This window comes from Convolutriloba macropyga, chromosome 1, assembly GCF_964194025.1.
Source record: "Convolutriloba macropyga chromosome 1, txConMacr16.3, whole genome shotgun sequence".
Classification (NCBI taxonomy): Eukaryota; Metazoa; Xenacoelomorpha; order Acoela; family Convolutidae; genus Convolutriloba; species Convolutriloba macropyga.
In genome coordinates this window covers 28,267,638-28,294,439 of record NC_134468.1, presented here as the reverse complement: position 1 = coordinate 28,294,439, position 26,802 = coordinate 28,267,638, and the positions used below count along the sequence as shown (strand labels likewise).

At 34.5% G+C, this 26,802-nt stretch overlaps 1 protein-coding gene across 1 annotated transcript; it reads left to right on the top strand.

Annotated features, from left to right (window-relative positions):
* The first annotated feature begins 1,601 nt into the window (after window positions 1-1,601).
* LOC142347936 (uncharacterized) lies at window positions 1,602-26,802 on the top strand. The gene is made up of 9 exons (XM_075399104.1): window positions 1,602-1,915; window positions 6,336-6,601; window positions 18,167-18,425; window positions 19,267-19,386; window positions 19,742-20,072; window positions 23,762-23,883; window positions 24,198-24,374; window positions 25,137-25,311; window positions 26,443-26,802. The coding sequence occupies exons 1-9, from the start codon at window positions 1,843-1,845 to the stop codon at window positions 26,720-26,722; spliced, it is 1,803 nt and encodes a 600-aa protein (XP_075255219.1). The 5' UTR covers window positions 1,602-1,842; the 3' UTR covers window positions 26,723-26,802.

Below are 26,802 nucleotides of genomic sequence, written 5' to 3'. Positions count from 1 at the left end.
ATCAACTGATAGATGTCGAATCAAGTTTACATTAAAAAGTGAATTTCTTATTAAATAGTTATTGAAAAAGCTTGATAACCTTGAAAGTGAGAGCTGAAAGGCAGAAAAGAAATCCTTCAGTACTGCCTGTAAAGAAATTGTTTACAAAAAATTTTCAGCACCAGTTTTTAGCTAGTTTACTTAGAAACAAAAATTAAGAGGCAAAAATTCTTTCAAAGTTGTCAAAAACTGAACATTGGACGTACGTTTCGTCAAGGTCAGAGAATTTAAACAATATATCTTTCCTCTTTAAAAACCAGTTGTCGGAAAATTACATTTACTATATAAAAATGAAACCCAGCGTTCCAAAATTAAAAGATTAACAAAAAAAATAACAGTAAAAAATTCAACAAAAAATTGAACTTTTTGAAGATTCAATTTATATTTTCTTTTTTCATGCAATTTGAAGAAATTCTCATGTTCACTTCTGGAAGTAATTGCTTTAAGTGCGTTTTCTTAAGAGCATATGGGTCTGCGTTAGATAACTCCTGGATAATAAAATGAAAAAAAAACTGAAAATTTCTCATATCTTTTTTGTTCATCCCACTCATGATCTCTACACATGTTTCGTAAGGCGTTAATAGAAACACGGGGTTATAAAACAGAATGAATCCAATTTTTTTTGTAAAATTTGGATATTAGGACTTTTGACAATGTGGATCCAGTAATTTTGATTTTTTTATTGTTAACAGAAATTTTAAAAAAAATCTTTTTCCATGAATTTTAAATACGGCATAATTCAACCTTGAGGCATAAAAGGGCATAAAAGGGCTATATAGATTTTGATATGTGACAACATGACACGTATTAGTTGCGCAAAAATTTTAAAAATGAAAAGAATCAATCCTCATTTCTTCAACTAGACTTCGAAGTGTCTCGACTGATGTCGGACTGAAATGATGGTCGGACTAAAAAATGTTTCTGAAAATTTATTTTGACATGTCGTTGAAGGGAGGCATTATCTCTTTTCTTTTTATGACACCACTTTAAAAATCGTGAAAAGGAAAGAAATGTAAAAATGTTTTAAGCCTCAGTTATTCTTCATTTTTTTAAATTAAATTATTTAAATTTTGAAGGAATTTTTCATTGATAAAATCAGAAGTTGCAACATTAAAAAGTTGCAACTGTTCCAAAATTAAACCCCTGGAACTTTCGTTCTCTCGCAAAAAAGTTAGCCAAGAAATCTTATTTAGCATATGAATCACAACGGGGAGATCACAACAGCCATATATGATTTTACATGGTTGCCAAATCAAATATGGTCTCAACAATTATGTCTCACATATATGGTCGTGTAAAATTACCACCAACTTTTGTATAATCAAAAGTATTTAATTGAGTTTAAAAGCATTAAGAAGGATATGTTTTGTGCTTCAGATATACAACATCTACCAATTTACAGTCAAATTTACTGATTTAACTAACCACGACGCCAAATCATTTCGCCATAAATATGTACAGGTAACATTCAGTCATTTATAAAATAAACTTTCACTATATTTGCTGCCCTTGCGACCATCAAAACGGCCGTCCGTTTCAACTTGTCATAACTAGTAGGCTTTATTTGATTATTTGCCACTACTAACCATCACTAGCATCAACCAAACTCGAATTTTGCTGCTATCACGCATTTGCTAGTTTGTAGAATTCTTCATATTTATAGAACTAGAACCGTTCACGCGTTTCGAAACTTAACACATGTATTTTGTGATGTTTGAATATGAACTTGCAATAGATTTAAAACGTCAGTTAAAATTATCAATCTAATCTAACATTGCAATCAGCATTTTAATGAAAAATTAGATGGCTGGTTTAGCTTCAGTTCTCGCTACCTACTGTGTGAACACAGCATACAAAGCCATCACAGATATTCAAGGTACAATTTCTCAGCTATCCCCATACAGGCCAAGTATGAGTAGAATCCTATCCTAAAAAATCAGATTTTAACTTCCTCCTTTTCTAAAAATCGAATTTATCATGTTTTCTTTTTGTTAGTCGTATTGGTGTCTTGAATCGAATGTAGATATATATTTTGCAGGCCGATAATTTTCTAGTCTTTTTTAAAGATCTGTTCAAACATTTTTGACCTTTTCTTGTTAATGAAAGTATGATTTAGAATGGTTATTTTAGTCAAGCAGGAGTAATAATGAGAGCAAGAAAACGAATAGTTTTAAAGCATGCACTTTTTCAACTTGCTTTTTATTTAGGTAGAGTAAGAGATTGTATCTTAAGCGATTTAATTTTCGGTAGTTGTATGAGAACCTTTTCCACGTACTGCACTCTGAACTCAGACTTCTTTCTTCACTGTTTTTGCTCCTGAGTTTTCTCGAATTCTATGAAGGATGAAACACCTGTTCGCACGTTTAGCAGTTGCTATTTAAATCCCTGAATGGATGGCTGATGGTTTTTAGGGCTTCAGAGTTCTCTGTTCTAAAAAGTTCGTTTTTGTTTTCAGAGTGTTTTGATTTCAGAGTTCTTTGATTTCAGAGTTCTTTGCTTTTGTTAGTGTTTGTTTCCGTGTCTCATTTGTATTTGTTATTCTTTTTGCTTCTTTTTGAATTACTTGCTTTCATAACAAGTTCCACTGAGTTTGCAAAAAAAAACAGAATCGAACATATTCAATTTTTGCAGCTGACAGCTAAAATTTTTTAATGATTTTGACATAGTGTGTTTCCATAAAGAAAATAGTGAATTTCTGAATTTTGCCCATTTATTTTTCTGTTTGAAGTAATATCAGTTCGTCTCAGTAAAGATAGGTCTTATTTACTTTCTTATTTTCTAACAATGCATAGATCAACCAACTTCAGATTGATAGCTAACTGTTTTTGTAACTTTGAAATTAGATTTTTTGAATAAATTTCAGTTTTGCGCTCAGCTGTTGTTCTTTTTGCCATCTTTGAAATTCGGGCTTATTGCTTGAGCAAAAACGGGTCTTGCCATTTAGTCTCTATAATGACAGATCCGACTGAGTTTTTTATTAAGCTAAATGTGAAACTCTTTTATGTATTGAGTTCATCGCTGTTTTTCTACAACTTTGACACTGTTTTTGAAAAAACCGTTTTTTTAGTATTTGTCGTTGTTTTTTAACTATATTTTTGCTTACTCTCAAAATTAATGGATTTCATCAGCCCTCTGCTCCAATGAAAGTTGAAATACTTTGCATCTCCATTGTGCACCTATCGGTTTTTTATGCTCAGACACAATATTTTTGCAAACATTGGCTGTGAATTACTTTGCTATCTTTCACTCTTAGCGATATTATTAACCGAATTGTTCACATTTGAACGTTGAATAGTTTTAACTGTTTCAAAATATCAGTATTTATCTCTTTTTCTAAAACTTCAACTCTAAAATTTGGTGGAAAACACTCTCTTAAAGCGATTCTCTGCTCTTCCGTCTGTTGTCTTTTTATGTCTGTTGTTTCGTGTGCTCTAATACCATCAGAGGCTGGTTTTTACAAAACAGTTTATTGTCTTTATTGTCAGTCTGGTAGTTTTTTTCAATTCTTCGTATTGAAAAACAGGACTTGTCCTGCTGTTTTATAAACATAAATAGACGAGTTTTCTAACTGCAAAAAGAAGGAGAATTTTGGAAGCTTTTTAAAGCCTGCTATCGTTTTTTCTTGCTGTAGATCAAAAATATCAAACAATCGCAAACACTTAAAAAAACCATTTCATTTTTAGTTCACACATTCATTAAAGTCTGAGCGAGTTTTCTAATAAATTAAACGGTATATGAACTTGAGGATCCATTTTTTTCTCGCTTCTTTTCAATAAGTTCATAAAGAATAAAACATAAAGTCAGAAGGTACAGTAATCAAATTGAATTCGATTTCGGTCATAGTTGAAAAACGTACATATAATAAACTTCATTTTCGTGACCTAAGGTTTAGTGACAAATGTCCATCAAACTGATTGCCTAAATTTTATAGTTGCTGCCATCACGTTTTGCACCACTAGTGGCCTCATTTTCCTCCCTTGCAGTTCTATCTTTATAGAGCCTTGTTATCTTCATTATCCACTGTTTCCCTTAAAATCAAAATAAATGCTGAACAGTTGGAGGATATTAAATGGTTTATCGCTGGTTAAGTCCGGCGACTACACCAGTTGAAATTTTATCAAAAACATTTAAAAAATTTGTTTTTGATCGTTGTCTGACATAAAAAGGTATCGTTTTTGAGCGTTTTTCACAATTTGGCAGTTTTGGGCGTTCTTAAAACTAAGAAATCTCCGTTTTTGAGCGTATTTTATTTACAAAAAGACCATTGCTGAGCGTTTCTTAAACACGAGAAACTTTTTTCCTACATGGTTTCATTAAAAATATGGGAATGAAGAAGGTGAAAACTCAGCGGTTAAATTTTGTACGGTTTGCAGTTTCTCGAGGCTTTCACTGCTATCCTTAAATTTTCTGCAATATTTTCGAGGTGACGATATTTCACACCTTAGGCGATTTTTTGTGGCAAGATTTGCGATTCATAGTGGCAATTTTTTCATCGCTTCCAACGCATTCACAGCTATTCTTACTTACTTTCCTGCAATATTATCTCAAGCAGGGTTACAAAATCCGTATTTGTGATTTTGAACGAAGATCTTTGCGGTGGTTGAAATCAAACATTCCAAAACGTGCAAAAACGGTTGTTTCCTAAAGAAAATATAGGGAAATACAGTCTTCTAAAAAGCATGTCAGAAACAATCGTTTCCAAACTTTATCAATCAAAAACGATCGAAAACAATCAAAAACCATCAGTTCTTTAAAATCTAAAAATACTTCTTAAAAACGCTCAAAACCGATCAAAAACTATCATTTCCTACAAAAGTTTTACCCATTGTATCGGTCTCGTCAATAGGGGTATCCAACGTCAAATTGTTGAATGTTGTAAAAAATCATTTTTTGGCTATTTTCATAACTTTTTCCTCACTCACAATTTGTGCTTCATTAGATTTTTGCATTAGAAACTTTGTCGCATTATTCTAAAAGCCGTATATAAAAGCGCTCATGTTTTCCGTGAAATATTGAAAACAGAAGACCTCGCAACCATTTTCAAAAAAAATTAAAATAATTCTAATAACAAAAAAATAATTCTTTTAAATCCATATTCATCTCCTTTGGTTGGTTGAAAATAAATTTCTTGCAGACCCATAGACATACTCATCTTATTAAATGGAGATTATTAAATTCTTTTCGCTGCAAGTAAAACAAAAATTATTGTAACTTTGTTTTTTTCGTATTGTTACTCCTTATATTCTTAGACGACTTTTTTAAATCCTAAGCTTCTCATTAGCATCTTTTTTAACCTGAAATTTTGAGTTCGTTTTTAACGATGTAATATATAGCAACTGAACACCTCATTGTTGTGTTAAGAATTTATTGCGAAAGTAACTTGTAAATTTGGTTAAACAAAATTGCCGGGTAGATTTGCGCAATTGGTCCCGTTACCTGTGGACTATATTACATCGTTCCAAAAGAACTAAAAATTTCTGCTTTATAAAATGCTAATTTTAATAATGCATTTTTCTGAATGATGTAGTTGAAATATCTTGCAATCAAAGTCTTTATTTGCCTATCACATTTAAAAGCTACGTCGAACAACAAAATAAAATTTTTCGAAAAACTCTTGATGATATTTTCTTATTTTGATGGAATTGAAAGAAAAAACCGATTTAATTGTAAAATATAATGAAATACAAAGTTTCAACATCGACGTCATCTTAACAAAAAAAATGACGTCCTGTCGACAAAAATTGTCCGTGGCTGAAGTCACATTAGATTATATTTTATTTCTTCATGGTTCAGCGAACTTCCATCGTTGTTTAGCAATTAGTCCATGTATGGATGAAAGAATGATCATATTGAAAATTCTTCCATCCAATAATCATAGGTAGCTAGCTCATTGAAGATTGAATCAGGTATATTACAGTTTGAATTTTATTTCTTGAACAACCTTGAACTCTAGTCCCTATCAGGAGGTCTAAGCAGGCGCAAATACTGTGAAAATGGACCAGTACTGGATTCCAACCAGCATCTCTTACTTGCAAGCATAGTGTGCCAACCATTCACCAACTGGTCTAAAGCTCTCGAACTTGGGCATTTCTTATAGCCCATTCTCAGGTTCTTTCTTGTTCCTTAAGGCTTGTTTTCTCTAGCCAAGTATACGTTAAACAAGTACAGCTTCTTGTCAAGCTGTCAAGCTTATCTTATGCACAATTTACATTAGGTTGTTCTCTCTTAACCTTCTAACAGTCCACAACACCATATCACTTTTGTTCTTTATTATAAACAAGCTCCGCCTGTTTTAGCGCCAGTGGAGAACCCAGAGTGTCGGTGTGAACGAAGATGTGTGAGACGTCTTGGCAAGGCAGAGTTGGGCATGAAGTACTACTCCGACTTTTCAGACGGGACTATAGGCTGTATAGTCCGACTCAACTCACAGCTGGACTTCAAAATGAGTGACTGGGTGAACACATTCGAGGGTGTCATTCAGCAGCACCCTATTTTGAATATGGGCATCGGAACTTGTGATAGCGCAGATCCCCAGGGTACCTCTGGGGTGCTTTACTTCAAGGTTAATTTACAAGCACTTGTCAAGTTTCTTATCGGTTCTAGAATTTTCTGGTTTTGACTTTTTCTTCGAGAAAAAATTCAACCTAACGTGTTCAAACATTAGCAACGGGTGCTACATCAGTGGTCCACATATTAAGAGACCACTGAGATTATCAGTTCATTTTGGTGTCATTTTACCCAATTATGATTTACTAAATTCTTGTTCCCAGTTTTTAGGATATCTCAGATTTTGAAGTATTAAGGTCCAATAGCTACTTCGGTGAGAAGTATTAAACAGTTTCACGGTCTGAAGTGTTCGTTCCCGTTTTGTCCTTGATCTATCGAGCTACCATATCTGATGTTAGAGCTACCATATCTGACCATATAGGACATATCTTTGAAATCAAATCAAAAACGGAATTCATGTTTTTATTTGTGTGGATTCATTAATATAATACAACGTATTTTTTAAGCAAGAAAGCAATTGAATGCTCAATAGTGACGAAATAGCCGGGCAAGTCTTTAAGTTCTAGGAAAATGGGCAGAATTGGTAAACTTGAGAACAGAACAGAGCATTTAGTTGTATTTGTTTGGAATATATCCACCATTCAATTGAGTCCAATATTCTCTACAAACTCCAACCGCCTGAACGCGAACTCTTCACACTTTAAGCAACGCAATTAAACATTCGGTTGCATAGATAAAATGGTTTGGTCTACGAAAGTTGATAAGAATTTACCCTAAATTGTGCAACTGAGTCCGCACAATAAGAATAAAATGGGAGCTATTTTTGGGTGTGTTTATAACTCCTTTATTTCCTCTCAAAACCCAATATTTGGATCTACGTTTATATCAGGCTCTAAGCTGAAACGACTACTGGAGTTGGATAACACTGGAAACAGATTATAATTCGTTTCCTGTGCTTTATACCTTCTAATACTTTATTTTCTATGGAAATTTGTTGTCAAGAAATCAGTGCTTCAGCAAGCATAGAACAATTTAGAAAAACTCTAATGTATGTTTTATTACAACTATTTTCAGCAAATTCTGCTTTTCTCCATTCAACTTTTGTCTTCGGTGATTATATTGCTGCAAACGTTTTAAAATTTGGTAGATTTTCTCTATGCCGAATGGCAGTGAGTCTCTGAAATCGAGGTCTAACTTCTCTTTTTGTGATTGACGCCAATAATCTGTACGGTGGTATCATGCTCTATAAAAAAATCAAAATTGATGTCAAAGCAGTTTATTTCAAAGAATTACTGTTACTATTTTCAAAGACTTGTCTCTATTTCCAATTATCGTTTTTCAAGTTCGACTATATGATACATATATACACAATAAATAAAACAGATATTGATGTTCACTCAATTATTCAAGAAATTTATCATCTTTTCCTTAATCAACTACCAATTGGTTTATTAACTTCTGAAAGATCTAAAAGATGCGGTGTGTATTTATCCAAGGACTTCCAATATTGGGCACGCGATATTAGAGAAAGATAGCAAAAATTGAGCCCACGAAGGATTGAAGATTGAAGGGTTAAAATATATTTCAAAACGGAGTAGGGATTTAACGGAAAACGGCGTGAAAATTCCTCGGCAGCAACAACTTCATGTTCATGATTGACGCGAACAACCTGTACGGTGGTGTTATGTAACGGGGATATTTCTACATTTTTAAGTTTGTGGTTGATACTAACAATCTCTACCGGGGTGTTATGTAAAACAGTACCTAGCGACAATTTGACCTCTAATGTCAAGGTTTTTTTTGTCAGAGTGAATAAGAAGACGAATCTTCTGAAGTCGTATCTCGAAATATTCACCATCCTGGAACAATTTTTTCGCTCTGGTACTCAACATAATAATCTACTATTCACAGATTTTGAAAGAACCCTTGGAAATCGTCAACTTTTCCGCTCATGATTGATGCCAACAATCTTTATGGTGGAATATGCAAAAAAAAATGGCTATTCAAAATGAAGTTATGGGAACATTTAGCAGAGACACGTCATTTAATACGAGGCAATAGAAGCCACTAGAACCGAGTTGGTCGTCTACAAAGTATGTCACAATGAAAGTATTACGATTAGCTGAATTGAAGTTTTCAAATGAATGATTTTGTCAAAATCTACAACTATCTTTGTACAGAAATGAAAAAAGACATTCGAATAACAAGTGGATAACTAGCATGCTGTAACTCTCTCAAATTTTTGAACAAATTAATGAATAATGGTGCTTATGGAAAAACGTGCCAATCCAAGCGAAACCGAGTGAACTTTTGAACAAACTTATGAATAACGGTGCCTATGGAAAAACGTGTGAATCCAAGCGAAATCGAGTGCAGTTACCATGGATTTCGCAAATCAAAAATTGAGTAATCACAGAAACGTCTACTCCAATTCTTGTTTGACAGAAAAAGCGAAACGAGGCGAAGTAGTTTATCGCCGCAAAATTAAGCCCAAAAAATTTTCAATTGGGGATGGAAAGTCTCCTTGTAGCGACAGCATAGAAAAAAAGTTTCCTTGAAGATTCAACTAAAGTTGATTTGCAAACATACTTTTCATATCGCAGCACGCGTTATTTGAACAATTTCTGAAATTTAAGTGACCATCAGAAATTAAAACAAATTGAACCCAAAAGAAGAAAGCTATTCTGCCTGATTTGGCAATCCTTTAAGTTCAACTTTTGTTTCACGATAGATGCGAATAATCTATGTGGTGGATAATGCTGCAATTGAAACTAATTGTGCGACAAACAACGCAGGAAAACTCCTACTCAACCTAGCGTTTGGAAAAACTTGCAAATCGAAAAGCAGTAGGATGAAACGACAAGTGCGGGGAAAAACAATCGAATTTAAAGCACTGATTTGAGACGCAGTAAATTTAACAGCACCAAAACAAAAACAGTAGTTTGGTGCCATGTGATACGATTGCTAATTGCAGTGCTTAATACAATTGCTTAATATTAACAACTAAAAAATTATTTCAGAAGATTCGTTTTTAGGTTTAAGGTATTTCTTAAGTATCAACTGACCATTCTTAAGTATTTACAAATTATCTTACAAAAAGTGATATACCTAAACACATAACTTTAAAAAAATAGTTGTTCCGAGCCCACCTTAGTAATTGGGGAACTATATGCTCAACTGGGTTTCTTATTTTGTTCAGTCAGCGTTGACCGATCGGTATTTTCTTCGTAGAGGGTTGCCAGGGGTATCATTAGAAAGCCCGTCATGCGTAGAGTAGTAAATAGAAATGATATTTTTGTATTTCGTTTTTCCGAGGAGTTATTGAATTATTGAGTTATGATTATCGAGTTATCGAAATTTGAAAATCGAGTTATCGGGTTATCAAATTTTGTGTCAACAGTCTTTATTGTGAAAAATTCAATAAATCGCTTTTTTAAATAAAGTTATGAACAAACAGTAAGCAGAAACTTGTCGTATTATACAACGACAAACGAATCCATGGAACTTAGTTTGCCGTCCACCAACCACGTCAAAATAAAAGCACTATTAACAGGTAAAAATAAGCTTTCAAAGGAATCTTTGTACAGAAAGCAAAAAAATTCGAAATTTCTCTCTCTCTCTCTCTCTCCCTATCACAATTTTTGAACACATCATGCGAATTCGAGTGAATGAACCATCAGGCGAATTCGAGTCAATGAACCATGGATCTTTTGCACGTCATAAATTGAAAAATGACAAAATCGTCTGCCCCAACTTTTGATATATAAAAAGAGCGAGACTTTCGCCACTAAAATATGCCATAAAAAATGCAATTGTGGATGGAATATCTTCCTGATGAGTCATCATAAAAAGAAAGTGTCTAACAAATTCCACGAAAGATTCCTTGCAAAAGAAATTTTCATATAGCAGAAGCATTTATGAAAATTTCTGAGAAAAACTTTTCACGACTCCAATCTAATGAGGGGGGTTAAAATAAATTTTCAAATTGGATTGTTATTCTTTGATTTTTTGTTCATTCAATGTTGATCAATAGTTGTTGCCCTCGTAGGAAACCCGTCACTAGGTTTATCATTAGGAAACCCATCAAGCGGTTCATATTTCAATTTCCCAATTATTTATCGAGTTTTAAACTTTGTGTTAAAAATCTCTATCGTTGAAAATGCAGAAAATCGCTTTTTTAAATCAAACTTTGTCCAAACATTAAGCAAAGAAAAATGTTGTATAATACGAGAACAAAGGAAGCCACTAGAACCTAGTTTGCCAACCACAAAGTACGGCACAAAAAAGGACTACAAACTGGTAAATTAAAGCTTTCAAAAGGTTGAGTTCGTCAAAATCTACAAATATAACAAACATCTTTGTACAGAAAGTTAAAAAATCGGAAAACGTGGAGAAGCCTCACTGCTTTCAATTCTCACAGTATCAGAAGTTTTGAACAAAATTTCAAACGAGCGTCTACGGCAAAACGTGTGAATTCAATCGAAATCTGGGCAATGGATTTTGCATATCATAAAATGAATAATTACAGGGAGGTTTTCTATTTTTTTTCGAGAGAAAGAATGTAGCAAAGTAGTTTTTACCACAAAATTTTGCCTTGAAAAAAATGCAATTGTTGATGGAAAGTCTTACTGTTGAGCCACCATAGAAAAAAAAGTTCCAGGAAAACTCAATGCAAGATTGCATGCAAACAAAAATTTCATATAGCAGCAGCATTATTGAAGATTCCTGGGAAATAATCATTCCAACTCCCAGTTAATGAGGGGGATAACTGTAAACTCAGTTAGGTTTGTTTTTTAGTCAATGTTGACTAAGCAATATTTTCCTCTCAGAAAGATGTCATTAGTAGGTAGAGGTATCATTAGGAAGCTCATCAAGCGTAGAGAGCAAATTAAAAATATAATTCTGTACTTTATTTTTCCACGATGTTATCAATGTAAAAACGCGGTGTATTTTCAGTCACTATGGGTTGTTTTTTCTCACAATAATTTGCTCAAAAATTGTTAAGAATGTTACGAAGATGTTAATGGTTCTACACATAAAAAGAGGAGAGGGTTGCTAAACAGCTTGACCCAATTTTGTTAATGAAAATTTGCTATGTTTTTGAACATTCAGACTCTAAAATGCAAGAACGCAGCAAACAATATTTTTCAGCCCCCTTTGTGTATATTCCTTTGAAATAAAGACCAAATCATCTCATCCACAGTGACACAGAGTAACCTGCTTTATGTTTGAAGTGATTTTTCTCTGACTTTGAGAGCAAAAGTTTGTTTGCGAAACGAAAAATATTTGATTAGTTAATATTTGCCTATATTCATTTGTTCTTTTTTAGTCCCTCTTCAGAATATGACAACTACGAGTAGTCCAACTGGTGTTGAAAAGAGGCCAATAAGCTCGCAAATTGTTTTCAAAGAATATTTTACGGCGTTAATGGCTTTGACAGTTTTCACAAAACTTTTAAATCGAATTTCGAATTTCGGACGTCTTTTATGCTCTTCTTATACTCGTATGACAAATTCTAAGGAATTCATGTCTCATTGTTTCCTATTGAAGTATATTTGAAATTTAATATGTTAACAAAAATTTCAATCCAATTTGGAACATTTTGTTCTACTTGTTGTGAACTTTCAGTTTAGACTCATTAATGAGACGTACAATCCAACTTCCTGCGAAGCGAACATCAATCTGTATTAGTTCTGTTTTAAAATCGATGCCTCCGCGCCTACACTATATATCTTTTTAAAAAAATGAATGTTTTTGTTAATGATCAATAATTTTGTTTTTCTTGTTATCTTTTTGCGTAGCACCTTTAAAACGGGACACATTGATATTCCAATGAGGCCCAATTTAACATTTATAAGATTTTTAGTTTATATCTGTGATTCGAATGGCTTCAAAACTGTGTGTTATTGTAAGCTATTTGTTAATTTTTTGTTTTGTCTGTATTTGGCAGTTTTCAGCCATATAGCTTCGTCTCACTTATGTCAGGTCCCATTGCCCCTTTATCTTTTTTCGTTCTTCTTTTCATTGACCTTTTACCTAGTCCCCTTTATTACAGGCCCCATCTGCTTGTTAGTGAGAAAAAATGAGAATTATTTAGTTTAGGATTTATTTGGGTTTTTTAGTTTATTAGTATCGGAAGAAACATAAACATAACACGTTAATTTTTTCTCCAATACAAAAGCAGACGGGACCTGCCAATAAGGAGACTAGTTAACAAGTCGACCAACGGAAGAATAAAAAGAGGGAAATCAAAACTGTTAACTTCTTTTGATACCAAATAAATTCAAAACCCATTGCAAAAATCAGTTTTCCTTTAACATTTTTATTGACCTGTTGCCCCATCTCATTAAAGAAATGTCCCCTCGGTTCAGCTTAGGTCTTATCTCATGCTAGATTGAATCCAAAAAAAAACAAATTTTTAGTGTTTCAGATATTTTTCTCTTCTGGATATCATTTTTAGATAGATTTAGGTATTTTCAATTAGTTGTTTGTTGTTTCTCGTAGTCTCATTTGTGGCAGCTCTCATCGGTCCCGTAATGCGGCATTAATTAAACAAAAAATTTTTAATTATATAATGATAATTTTACTCATACACCAATTTTTTTAACCGGATTAGAATTTAACAGGAATCTTTTAACAGGAATCTTTTATTCATTTGATGGACAATTAAATCGTATTGTGGATAAGCAGGGTCGGAACAATATGTTCAAACGCGCATTTGAGGCCCCTTGTTATCTTTTTACCCTAATAAGACTATATTTGTGTTTAACAATAATTTCTAGCTGATAAGGAACATTGTTAATTTATGTTAAAGCGAGCTTTCAAACAATTTTATCGTGCTGTAATGTAATAGCAAAGTAAGAAACCTCAGTCTGTGTTTGTGTTGAAGAAAAAACGAGAGATGGCAATAGCTAAAAACTGCTCCACCTATTTAACGTAAAGTTAAGAGATATTAGAATAAGAACGGGAATTGGAATGCGCTATATGAGGTGCCCGGAGTTTATATGCAGTTTGTCTAACTTTTCAATCATTTCAACAGTTTGCAGGTATAATGTTCTGGTTCGAACCCCATGCTGGACATTTTCATGACAGATGTGTTTTGTTAGACCATCTAACATATCTTGAGATCACGAAAGTTACTCTTTTTCAAGATACATTTTTCATCAGCCGAACTCAATTTACTAAAATTAAATTTAGTGAATTTTGAGACAAAAGTGAGTTTGAGACAGCTGACAAGAAAAACGGTAAACGTGAAAAACAGTATTATATTGTGGCAGTGTTTAAGAGCAGCGGCTTTTCTAACCCAATTTTCATCACTGAAATCTTCGTAGTGCTAACGTCAATACCGTTTTTAATACCTCTCACAATTGGGAAATATTGGTTTTAATTATTTTCGACGATTTATCTTACGTACAATTAGCTTTAATTTAACTTAAATGTAGTTAAAGTTACATTTAAGTTACGTTATGTTCCGCGAATTTAGGCCACAGTCTAGCATGTAATAGTTCAAAACAACAGGCAATCTAGGTTGTCTGATATCTGTCTCCGACTATTGAATATTCTGACGTGAACATGGCACTTGAAAGATTAAAATACAGAAAAAACTTTACTATGATTCAACGCTGAAAAAAAGTGAGGTCACTTTGATTTGAAGGCACATCTTTTTAAAAGGCATAAATAATATAACACTTTTTGGAATTTCAACTTTTCCGAATTATTGAAATTTATGGTTATGTGAGCATTCCCTAGAATTGCTGTATTTTTGTTCACAATTTCAACAATTTTTATTAAAACTTTTGCCGATTTTGCTTAAAAAAGGAAACAATTGGTTGAAAAAAGATTTTCGTTTTTACCTTAAAAAGGATACGAGATTTGCGGAATCAACTGATTTTAAAACCGCATGATTTAATTTAAATGGAACAAGATTGTCTTTTGCAAAATAAAGCATTAGACAAAGAACAATTAGGTTTTTTTATTAGTTGCACAGTAATCGCAAAGCCAGATTTGGTCTCATCTAGAGTTTTAAAGTTAGTAAGCATTAAGATGGTAATAGTGTTTTCATTTTTAAAACGTTTGTGCGCTTTTTTGTTCCAATTAGAGAAAATTCAGCGTCCAATCAGAAGATCAATTAAAGCGGGAAGATCAAACGAGGTCCAAAAAGCAAATGATATATTTTCAGTTAAATGCTCACGGATTCGGCTATGATAATGAGTTTTTGTAAATTTTTGCTGAATTCTTGAGTGTTGACTGCACTTGTCACCCCAAGCCGGATTCGAATGGTTATCTTGCAAGATTTTGCCAGAATCTGGCAGAATCTTGCAAGACGATACATCGTCTTGCAAGAATTTCTGCCAGAATCTTGCAAGATCTTGCAAGATAACCATTTTTTGCAAGAATCTTGCAAGATAGCCATTCGTTCTGCCAGAATCTTACAAGATAACCGTTCGTTTTGCAAGAATCTTGCAAGATAGCCGTTTGCAAAAAAACTTTCTTGCACTTAAAAAGACCTTACACTTGGAAAGAAAATGCTAAAACGGTTGCAATATTCGAATGTACAGATATTTTGCGCATCGACCAAAAAGCGAAAAACAATTATTAAAAAAACATCAGAAAAGTCTTAATCTAAGCATCAAATTTGTTGGGCATTGGCAAGAAAAATTAAGCGTAAGGAGCTAAATTAAACGAAATAAAGCTGTTTAAGATGCAAAGAATAATAACACATAATTTTTTAATCAGAAAAGGTAATATAGACGTGTAGTTTTGTAAATCTTGATAAAGTTGACGAAAAATAATTTTTGATAGTAATTTTGTGTTAACTGTTCTCAAAGGCAGATTTTAATTTGTTTTCTTCAGATAATTAATATTTCCAGATTTAAAATGTATTCAAATTTATTTTTTTCTTAAAAAACACGCAACTGATTCTTAAGTAAATTTCTGGTCGAAATGAAATGTGTTGCATAAATGAGAGCCAATAAGAGGACAGCTCGACCGGAACGAACTTGCAAGAATCTTGAAAGATAACCATTTTTCTGCCAGATCTTGCAAGATAACCATTTTTCTGTCAGATCTTGCAAGATAGGCAGTTTTTGCAAGATTCTTGCAGAATCTTGCAAGATAACCATCTGGTCTCGACTGGGGACCCTTTTTGCAAACTCAATTCTTGGTCTGATTTAACAATCGTCCACTTATGCTTTCAGATGATAACAGTTGATAACAGTTGATAACTTTCAGATGATTTTTGGAACTTTGCCTAATTTTATGAACCTCAGTGGTCCATAATCAGAAAATCACATCAACGAAAGGTCCTAATTAATAAGTTGTTTAGTTTAGGTTTTATCTGATTCCACTTCTTAAATAAAAGCGTATTCAATTAGAAACCTAATTGTTTCAGTTTATAACAATTTTTACTCATGCATACATTGTTTTTGAACAGTTAAGGTTGAAAAGTTTCTTATCTCTTCTTCAATTGATTCACAACAGGGTCAAAATTTGTGGATAAGTGTGGTTGGAACATTATGTGCAGACGCACATTACCGAGCCATCGTTGTTCATTGTCAATAATTAATACTTGCAATAACATTGGAAATCTTTTTTGGTATCTGAAATAGGAACCTGGATTTTTTAATAAGGCTGTTAGTGTTGGACAGAAAAAATTAATTTCTGTTGAAAAATTTTTCAAAGAAAAATAACCGCTTTTCTGGCGTTGACACTTCGCAATAATAATCATTGTTTTTCGAACTTACTGACACAGCCTCGTCGACGCTCTTACTAGAAGTTTAAATATCTTGAAGAAACAATATTGATTGAATAATTATTGATACGATTTCAAAGAAGGGTAAAAAAGGTTCTGTAAAAATTGGGATATGAAAAGTTTTACAAATTTAACAATGCCAAATGGTACTCAAACACAAAGAGTCAAATGGCATTGTTTTGTATTGAGAAAATAGAGTTCAAATATTTTTTGTTTAACACCTCTTTTCTCTTGACCAAAAGGACTCGGTCGTCAATATGAAACTTTGGTTTCCAAAAACTAATTGGATTTTAAAACTCTTTTATTCTTTTTTTCGATATGTTTCCAAGACAATCCAATTAGGGACAGGTCCTATCTGCTTTGCTGTGATGTATAACCGAATTTTCTTGTTTAGGTTTTATCTGATTCAATTTATTAATCATGCTTATTGTTGCTTAATATAAAAATAAAGTGCTTTGAGTTTACCACGATATTATAATCTTACAGCAGTTGTTTGTGAACAGTATGTGAGGTTAGAAAATAACCTTGTCCCTTTTTAGTTGGTTGTCAAGTAAGTTGCAATGCGCATGGGCATTATTGGAACTTTAATTGCGAACGCGCATTTACGAGCCTCCTTGTTTATGGTTAATAAATAGTATTTGCAATGACATTACAAATAATTTTTTGTAATCTCAATTAGGAACTTGGAATTTTTAAATGAAGTCGTCTGCATCGGAATTAAATATTTTAATTCTGTTGAGAAACTATTAAAAGAAAATAAAAACACTTTTATTGCCTTAACTCTTTCGAATAATAATTAGTATCTTTCACATTTTGCAACAAAACCTGATTAACGCTCGAATTAAAAGTTCAAAATGCTTCAAAAACAACATTGATTGAATAATTAATAACATAATTTGCAAATATGGGTATAAAATAATGGGATATGAAAAGTTTCACAATGAAAACAAAGCCATGTGATACTTACAAATTGATAACAAAATTTGAATTGACATTGTTTTGTTTTGAGAAAATGGAGTTCGAATGTAGTTTGTTTAATAATTCATTCTCCATTGATCAAAAGAATTCAAGCCGTCAATATCAACGTTTTCATTAAATTTGTGTTAGGGATTGTTTGCTACTGGATCAACTTGTACCCTTGTAACACAATAAACGTACACAATGGATGGGAATGCAAAAAAAAATTTTAAAAAAGTTAAAGCAGTTTGTTTTTTGATATGGGATCAGGCATAGCTTGTTGTGCTGAATTTACAATGCGGTTTTTTATCAAAAGGCTGGAGAAGTAAATTTTAAAATAGCGAGTCTCCAAGTAGAAAGATCCTACGGGAAGAGATTGTGGTTCTTTACGAAAAATTTGTTGGATTTATGAGAAAGCCAGTGAATAAAATTTTGTGGTCTGACATCCAATGCTTTTCTTTGCAGCATGCAAAGCTTGAGTTTGAGCTCTTATTATTCTTAAAAAATTTTGAAATCCACAATACCATAGTCAACTGGCATGTCTGAATAGGTAATGTAAATAAAATGTTTTCCTGGCGTTGTAATAAACTGGTAATTACTATCTTTTTTGAGCTTAGAGCACCTTTGAATTCGCTGCTGATATTGTGGTGGACCTATGAAAATCGATAAGCTCTCTGTTTGCTTAACTAATCAACAAGGTCTGAAACAATACAGAAGGACTATAGATCTGCATGAAAGACAAATCAAAGAAAAAATAGAAAAATAGGTGTAGCATCGATGAAAAGCCATTTTTCGTGGCGTGAGACGTGGTCTAAAAATGCGAAAAGAGCTACCTGTGTCTGCCACCAAAGTCAGCTGATACTTTGTTGATGTAAATGTGAGATCTCTCTGCTATTATTACTTGATTTGCAGCAACTCTCAACATCGGAAGTGTTGCGTCAGTTGATAAGAATCCACAGAGATGTGAACACGTTCCCGACCATAACAGACCTATTGCATCACTCCTTCAGCCGACAGTCCAAGGCGTCTTCTATGGCAGTGGGGGGAATCTCAGGGGTAGGGGGTGGAATTGTGAACCACTTGACTAATGGATCAGCTAGGAATGTTCTGTGGAAAGTGCATATGCTTCATGAATATGATCCAGATAGAAACATGCACTACTACACATTAGGTAGGAATTAAAGCGATATACCCAGGATATTACGTCACACTTACTTCATATCTAAAACGAAAGACTGCAGTAGCGCAAGTGGCTCTTTATATCAGAGAATTTAAAACAAAAGAGTGTAAGAACGAAACGGTGAACTCTTTTGCCTTCCTGAAATAAATTTACGCTTTGTGGAAAGAGTTGAAAATTCATTTATGATAAAACTTCAAATTAAAAAATTATATAATCAACTTGGTTACTCGGTCAGGTTAATTATAAGCAATGATTATAGAACTAATCAAAATTCTAAACCATAAAAAATGAAGTGTTGCAAGAACGAAGTCTTCTCTGATTTAACCTAATTAAATCATAAAATTGTATTGAGCAGAAAATTAAAGCACTTGTTTTGCAGTGGAAGAAGACAATAAAAATATCCAATATGTGGGTTTGACATAAAATAGGAAATTGGAGAAACTTTTTTTGTTCCACCTTTCATTGCACTCTTTTCAACTTATTTTCTCTCTTAAACTCCACTCATTCCACCTTCAATATTCCACCTCCACAAGTAAAATTCCACCTCTTCCACTGTTAGACTAATATCTCAGTATGAGAGAAAGTTTAACTCCTGCATTTTATTTTAAAATAGTTCAAACAATGTAACTGTAAGTGCACTCAAGTGTGTTTATGAAAAAATGACAGGCTCGATCTCTATAAAAAGACCTTATCTGGACCCATGAAGACTAACTCGACTTTAACAAAGTACTTGTCGGTGTATTTTTAGTCAATATTACTTCACATACCCCCAATAGACTTAGGTTGAGGTCTGCGCTAAACCAGGGTGAGGGTGATGGTTGGTGTGTTTCAGGAATCTGCTTCAGTCACTGCATTGTAGACGGGACCTCTACAGCCATCCTGCTGCAGTACCTTCTCTCTTCCTTAAATGGCAATCAGACATACACCTCAATCGTATCCTCCATTCCACCACGTAAGGCAGCACCGTAGATGACTGCAAAAATCATTAGGAAAAATATAGGAGAAAAAATGACTAGAAATGATTAGTTATAACTGCTGAGAAAGACGCATGAAAAAAATGAGAGCAAAATTTTTGCACATATTATTATACTAAACTATATGTGCTAGCCAGCATCTCATTCGCAATTGGAATGTTCTCAGATGCTATTTTGATCTGATAAAAACGCTATTTGGGGAGGGGGGGTCTATCTGTATAGTGCTCCGCCACTATTCGCCCTCTCCTCAACTATTCTGGTTAACTAATTAAGACTAATACCAAAAGTTACCTCAAGCTTGCTCTGAATATAGATCAGCTGTTTTCTTTTCAGCAATTGAAAAGCAAGTTTGTTTCACATACCTCCCGTGGCCAGTTGAACAGATATCTCAACTGGCCATAGCAGCCATGATCAAGTTCAGACTCAAACCATGGACATACTTCTCCGCAATGCAGAAATACCTCAAAGCATTCCCGCCTCCCCCTCCCCAGGAGGATAGTTGTGAGGGGATTGCTGACAACACTCGTGGTTCGGGGGGTGGAATTGGAATCAACAGTGGTGGAGCGAGTGAGTCGTACCAGACGACAACATCACACCAGAGTTCCAATACTTCCTTCTCACCTGCAGTTCCACCGGAATTAGAACGAAGAGAGACCATAGTCAAGTGAGAAAAATCTTAAGTCTATTTCTGATTCCTCATCTAAACCCTAGATATGAGAGACTTAAAATCTTGCAATAAATTTTTGAGTTGATGCAAAATTTTCCGATTTTTGCATCCTCTCAGATTTTAATCGCAGCGAAAACATGCCGATTTGCTCTAAACGCTCCAAACAGCGTGCATGCAAATTTTTTAGCCGACAACTATTCTTTATTTCATTCTCTCATTGATAGCAAAAATCATAAATTGCGATTTGTGATTTTGAAAGCACCTTACATGTTTGTGCATACATATAAAAATGAGAAAAGATGTTTAGGCGCTTAAAAGCAGCTGCCAGCCAGATACAAAATTTCAGATTACCTGATTGCATTCTCTCTACAGATTTTTGTCGGTATCGGTTAGACGTTTGATTAAAATGTAAACGTTTGATTAAATGAAAAAAATTGTCGTTATGTTAGGTTTTGTAGATTCGGTATCTTCGGTTTCATAGAATTGGTATGTTTGGTTTCAAACGTAAGAAAGCCTCAAAGTTAGGATAGGATAAAAAGATTCAAATCCGATCAGAACAATTAATGATTGATCAATAATTATAATAAAAAAAACTGTTTAATTTTTTTACTCCCAAAAGTCTGTTTCACCAATAAATTAACATTTAACGCTAAGAACCTTGCATAATTAATTTCCCTTTAAAATTGCAACAAATTCTATATGCAAACGCACTACCCCGGCTGAAGATTTTACCCGAATATAACCGGGAAATGAATGAAGATAGTGTAAAAATAAGTTTATTATATCGTTCGTTCTCCGCTTAATAAGTGTAGAAAAAGTGTAGTTTAACAGTTTAATTTTAAGAATTATAGATGAATTAAAAGTGAAGCTTTACACTATTTATAATTCACTATTGATAATTTTTTTTACGGCGGTTTATTACTTACGGTGGTTTTTATTACTGCTTATTACTTCTTTTTGCTGAACAGACAATACAGTCCCAGTTAAAAAGAATCCAAAAATGCAAAAAAGTCCCAGAGAGAACAGTCCCTGTCACAACAGTCCCACTCAAAGTGTTCGTTAGAAATATATAAAAAAGTGCAACTTTGATCTTCAAAAAACCTTTGAAGTCGGAAGATCAAAATAACGGTGGCGCAGTAGTTAGTGATCTGGACGCACATTTGGCGGTCGCTGGTTCAAGCACGGAAAAACATTTTCGCAAAATTGAAAAATTGAGGGTAAATCAGATCGGAAAATCCGGAGAACCCGGGCATGGATTGTCGTGAGAGAAGGCAAAATGAAAAGCTACTTCATGATCGACAATTTGCAATTAAGAGAACTTATAAAATTTTGGCAGAAAATAAAAAAAAATGGGTAGTGAAGTATGTTTTGTATTAACCAATTTTACAAAATTACTGTTCCAGCCTTTGATGGAGTTGTTTTTTCTAGCACAGCCCTTCTTCATGCGCTCAAGGCCATTGCATCGTTGAATTGCAAATCGCGGTTTCTGTCTCTGTCCGGTTTCTGAGTTGCATCGGCCAATGTATTGTCTTCAAAGTAGTTGAAAATTGGCTCACAGTCCTCTGGGCAAGTTGACTGCAATTTTTGAAATGCTTTAATGACATCTTTCACTGGCACGAAATCCGTGCAAAGCATCATTCTGATTTGCTCTCGGAACTCCAAGTTTTTGTTGTATTGCGATGTTTTGCCGGCTGACTCCACATATCTCCACTAGTTCTGAACGAGGTGAGAGAAACAAAATTGAAGTTGAACGATATCTTTCAATTGAAGGAATGCGTCTTGAACTGCCATTTGATTGTTAACCGTTTTGATGTTTCCGGAAGGCAGCTGAGTAGTTTTCGATAGCTGCCTTCTTTTTGTTCTGGAAGAAGAGCATGCACGAGAGGCAAGTTGACGCCGTCAACCGAAGCGTGAATTGTGTTGAGCTGATATAAGACGTTTAGAGCTGTTGAGATCGCAGAACCAGTCGTCCGGTTGTTCGAGCAATTTAATGGCTAGCAGAGTCGCAAAATTAAGAATTCTTTTTTCATCTTGGGGCCCTGAGTCATAATACATGAATTTCTCATTACCATGTGTCATCTGTAATAACTCGGGAATGTCAAAACCTTTCGCTCACTCATTAGTGGAGGATTTTGTTGGCGCGTTCTGTTAACTGTCCTGTGGTTTGAGTTTTAAGCTGAAATACTGGCTGCTGTATCTCTGTTGATGTCTTTTTGGGCAGCAAATTTTGTTTGGCGGGAGTCTCGTCAGCCATTGCTGCTCTGTCTTTCAACGCCTAGCGGAATTTTTTGTTTTCAAGGTCTACTTGATCAAGTAAATGGCTATGAACTGTGATGACTTTGATTTGTTCTTTGCAGAGCCTAACTCTGCCATTGCAGTTTGTAATATGGCAGTGCCAATAAGATGCACAATCTGTGAGTTTTCGCTGCCTAATATAGCCATAACCTTTAGATACGAGAAATTCCGATTTTTTGTTGGACTTAATGAGGTCCATATTGACAATTTGCATCAAAATTTTGAAGCCAAACCTCGTGAGGCACTCTTTTATATGCTACCCAATTAATACAAAACCTGTCATTGAGTTTAACAACTAGTTTTCCGCCCACTTTTGATACTCTGATTTTCAATTCGGTTTAGCTTAATTGTCTTTTGTTAATTAATGCGTTGACTCAGAATCTGTAGGATTTTGGGACTATTTTGTCTAGGACTGTTTTGTCCGGACACGCTTCTTGTTAGTTTTTTTATGTTTTTAATGATTGAAAAGCAAGTGTAATTTATCAATCCACACTAAATTAGACTTTGCAAAGTGTGTGAAACTAATGTAAAATTTTACGTTCTTGTCCCCGACAAGTTTTTGCGCACTTCTTCCCCAATTTTGTCAATCTAACGTCTTATATGTCTATCAATGTCTAAATGATGGTTTTTTCGTAACAATAGGGGCAATTCACATCAACGATCGAATCCCAATCGAAAATTTAGCATTAGAAAAATGAAGCATCAAATCTCTACTCTCGGCTACAGTGCACAACGAGAGTAAGATACTCGGGTACCATCGATGTGATAACATATTGATTCTATAAACAAAAGTATGAAGACATTCAGGAAGTTTCATTTACAATTTAGCAAACCTTAACTTTGTCATCAATGAACAAAAACAACGGTAAAAATTGTAACTGATCAATAATCGATCATTCAAAGTCTAATTAAAGTAAGAATGGGTTTCATCACCAGAAATGTCTTATTTTATCAAAATTTTGATTTTAAGTGTTGGAACATGAATTTTTATTAAAGAAAAATAGAATTTTTACACAATTTTAAAAATCTTTTAATATCATCTGATTAAACCAAAATCTTTTTAATATTGAAGACCAAAGAGAAGTAATCAACGATAAATTTCGGAAAAAGCATGATATCATAGACAACTAAATAATTTAATTAAATTTCCCCAATTCATTTTTACTATCAAGATGAATGAGAAATTTGTGAAGTATTTGAGGATATCAGAGAAACTTAATTCAAAAATGGCATACTAATGCCCAAAATTTTAATTCGTGATAGTTTCATAGACAATGTCGTTGAAAATCAATGGAAATTGAACCAAAGTGAACCAAAATCACGGATAAGTGTAATAATTGAAGAATGCAATCTACAATTTAAGGAGAAAGTATGGAGTCTCAACGTTTTAGGGTTCTGAAATTGACACAGAAGGAAACTTCCTACTTTCTTAGACGATGCAAACAACAGAAATGTTCAGTCACTGCTGCTCTCACCACAGTAGCCAGCATCGCAATGTCCAGCCTCATGCAGGGTAAATAACCCACATTATTGGACGAATTTGTCCAACAGGCGCACGTGCATCATTGAAAAGATTTAAAGTAAAGTGAGCTGGTTGTTAATCGTGCAAGGACCTTGCATGGTGGATGATAATCTAGTAAGGTCCTGCAAATTTGATCTCAAGCTGCATCTTAGCATGTTAGCATGTTATCAATCTGTGTAACTAAGTTGATCTTACTATCTGAAATTGTCGAACGGCGTGCTTGATTAAAGCGTTCATGATTATCAACTTGTTGGTTTTTACAATCAAAGTGGCTTGATTGGCAATATTTAAAATGAAATTTACAGGAGGCAACTTCCATGAGAACGTGGACATCTACACGGATGTGACAGTGGATTTGAGGAAGTACATGATCAGTGCGACTGAGGGGGGAAGGAATGAAGAAAAGGCCAAGCAGGTCTTCTGTGCCACCCCACTCGCCACACTTACTGTCAAGTGCACTGTCGGCAAAACAGCAAACAAAAGTTAGATAACATTCGACAGATATATATCTGTCTGTGGATCTATTCTGCCCCCCCCCCCCCAGCTTAGTGGGAATATATGTTTTATGGCCCCCAGGCACACGTGCATTATTTTTACATAGTAACGTGCTATATAACAACACAAAATTTGAAACTGGGGGTCATAAAAATACTGGGGGCCGAAGCAGAATAGATCCATGTCTGTCTGTCTATCAGGCGATCAATCATTTGTGTGGTTTTCCCATTACAGTCCCGGTCCCAAAAAAGACAAACTATTCAGCCCTTTGGAATAAATGAGCGGGGAAGGGGGTCTGTATGCTGTATGTTTTGGTTTCCAGTATTTTAAGAAGGGGCTATTACTGGCAACAACCAATTTGCCTTCCATGATATTGAAATATTTTTCTGCGCTTGAAAAAAGAATCTTTTGAAAACTAGGTGGGACAAAAGTTGTTATGCAAGTCTCCACTTGGATTCTTTTAAAATTAGGGCTACAAAACGATAATTTGATAGGTTTTGTACTTGAAAATGATTCTTCAAATTTCTAACTAACTCTATGAAACGATTCTGAGAGGACAGCTCAAAACAAAAGAGTTATTAACTTACAAGAATAATTGGATTTCAGATAAAATGAGGTAGAAACCAGGGAACACACAGAAGAGGCATTTTAATTTTTTTTGTTTTGTTTTCGAACTGCGATTCTTTTCAAAGCACGTAATCAGTTCGAGAAGAATGATGTCCTATTTTCAACCAATGATGTAATTTTAGCATTATTTGACTACTTCTGGTCAAAGACGCGTCTGGTGTCACTGAGTCTGAAGTCAAGAATCAACTCTGGCGAGGTGTTGCGCAGCTGGAATCAGAGACAGAAGATCTTCTCAGACAAAGAGAGTATATCGACAGTAATGGACATGGCACTGCACGATGCAGAGGGGTATGGCAGGTTTGTTTTTTTTTCTTTGCTTCAAATTGCATTCAAATCGTTACTATCGCTTCTGAACAAGCTTTATGTGCCGACAAAGTGTTTGGAGTTATCTTGAGTCCCCTCGACCTAATGGGTCATATAACTTAAGCTCATTAATTTCATGATCGGACTTTAGGCAGACTTTAAGTAAGGAGCTCATCCATTTAATAAAAACGCACTTTGCTCTCCGTTTTTATTGTCTGATCATTAACGCACGTCAAGACCTGGGAAGATAAACCAGATCCAACAAATACGTTGCTCAGTTAGGTGATCCCGTTCGCAGAGATGGTTGCCAGTGCACGAAAGTATAAGAACTTTCGGTCTTTTAGTCTGGGTTCTGTCTGGGAACGTCTGTCCGGTCCCAGGCAAAAGTGACCTCATGATCATGGGTTACTCCAATCTGCAACTTTTAATATAATCTCTAAACTAACATTAACTATATCGGAAATATCAGAAAAAATTTAATGCAATATTAAAATTTAGAAGTCTTTTAAAAATGCATACACATCTTTTAGTTTAGGAACGTGGGTATGTGCGTTTAGGGCGGGGGTTTAAAGGGGGCTCTTGGTGGTTGCATGGTGGTATGCTGGTTTTTTGGGTAAGTATTTGCGGGTAAAGTTAAGTTTTTAAATGCGGGGAACTATTTTGGGGTATGGAATTGGGGGGCCGTGCGTGTGCGTCCGGGTGGGGAGGGGGGAGTAGGTAGGTGGGGGGGGGGGTAGATAGGTGGGGCGAGTGTGTGTAGTTTAAATAGGGAGGAGGGACTATTAGGGTGATATGTGAAACAAATATTTCGGAGTAACCTTTTGGCCTTGAATTTTACAAGCGGTTGACAATTACTATACACTAGAGATTAAGCTACTGTAAAAGATCAATGTTCGAACGGAAGTCACCGATCGAAAACAGAAGTCAATGTTAGAAAAGAGCAAAGTCAAAGTTCAAGTAATGAACAGACTTCCTAAACAACCTAGCTGGTAGAATATAACCAGCACAAGCTATAACCAGTACAAACATATCTGAAAACGAAAAACTATTTAAAACGGAGCGGAGTCAACATTTGATAAGAAACTCAACTTTTCTTGGCAGCTTCCGTAACATTATTTTCTTAAGGTATCATCACCTTCTTCTGACGAATCTGGGCAACGTTGACTTGGGTGCCATCAACAGTAGCACCAGTAGTGCCACTGGAGTCTGTCTGGATGACATCCAGTTCGGAGTATCCGGAACAGTACTGGGCAACGTGTTCATGAACTACGTGGCTACTATCAATGGACAACTCATTTGGAACATGTGCTATTTCGATCACATCACACAAGAGAGAGATGCAGAAACATTCATCAATTTATTGAGAGATATCATCGTGAGATTCGCTATTTCTCCTGTGAAGTAAATTGCTATCTGTAAAAATGTTAAATTAAATTTTTTGTCGAATTGAAGAATTTAAAACAATGCACTAGAGAATTATGCAAA

Coding starts and splice junctions, on each gene's coding strand:
- LOC142347936 (XM_075399104.1), top strand. CDS start 1,843: ATGGCTGGTTTAGCTTCAGTTCTCGCTACCTACTGTGTGAACACAGCA. Junction 20,073..23,761: donor CGAAGAGAGACCATAGTCAA/GTGAGAAAAATC, acceptor TCAACGTTTTAG/GGTTCTGAAATTGACACAGA. Junction 24,375..25,136: donor CGGCAAAACAGCAAACAAAA/GTTAGATAACAT, acceptor ATGTAATTTTAG/CATTATTTGACTACTTCTGG.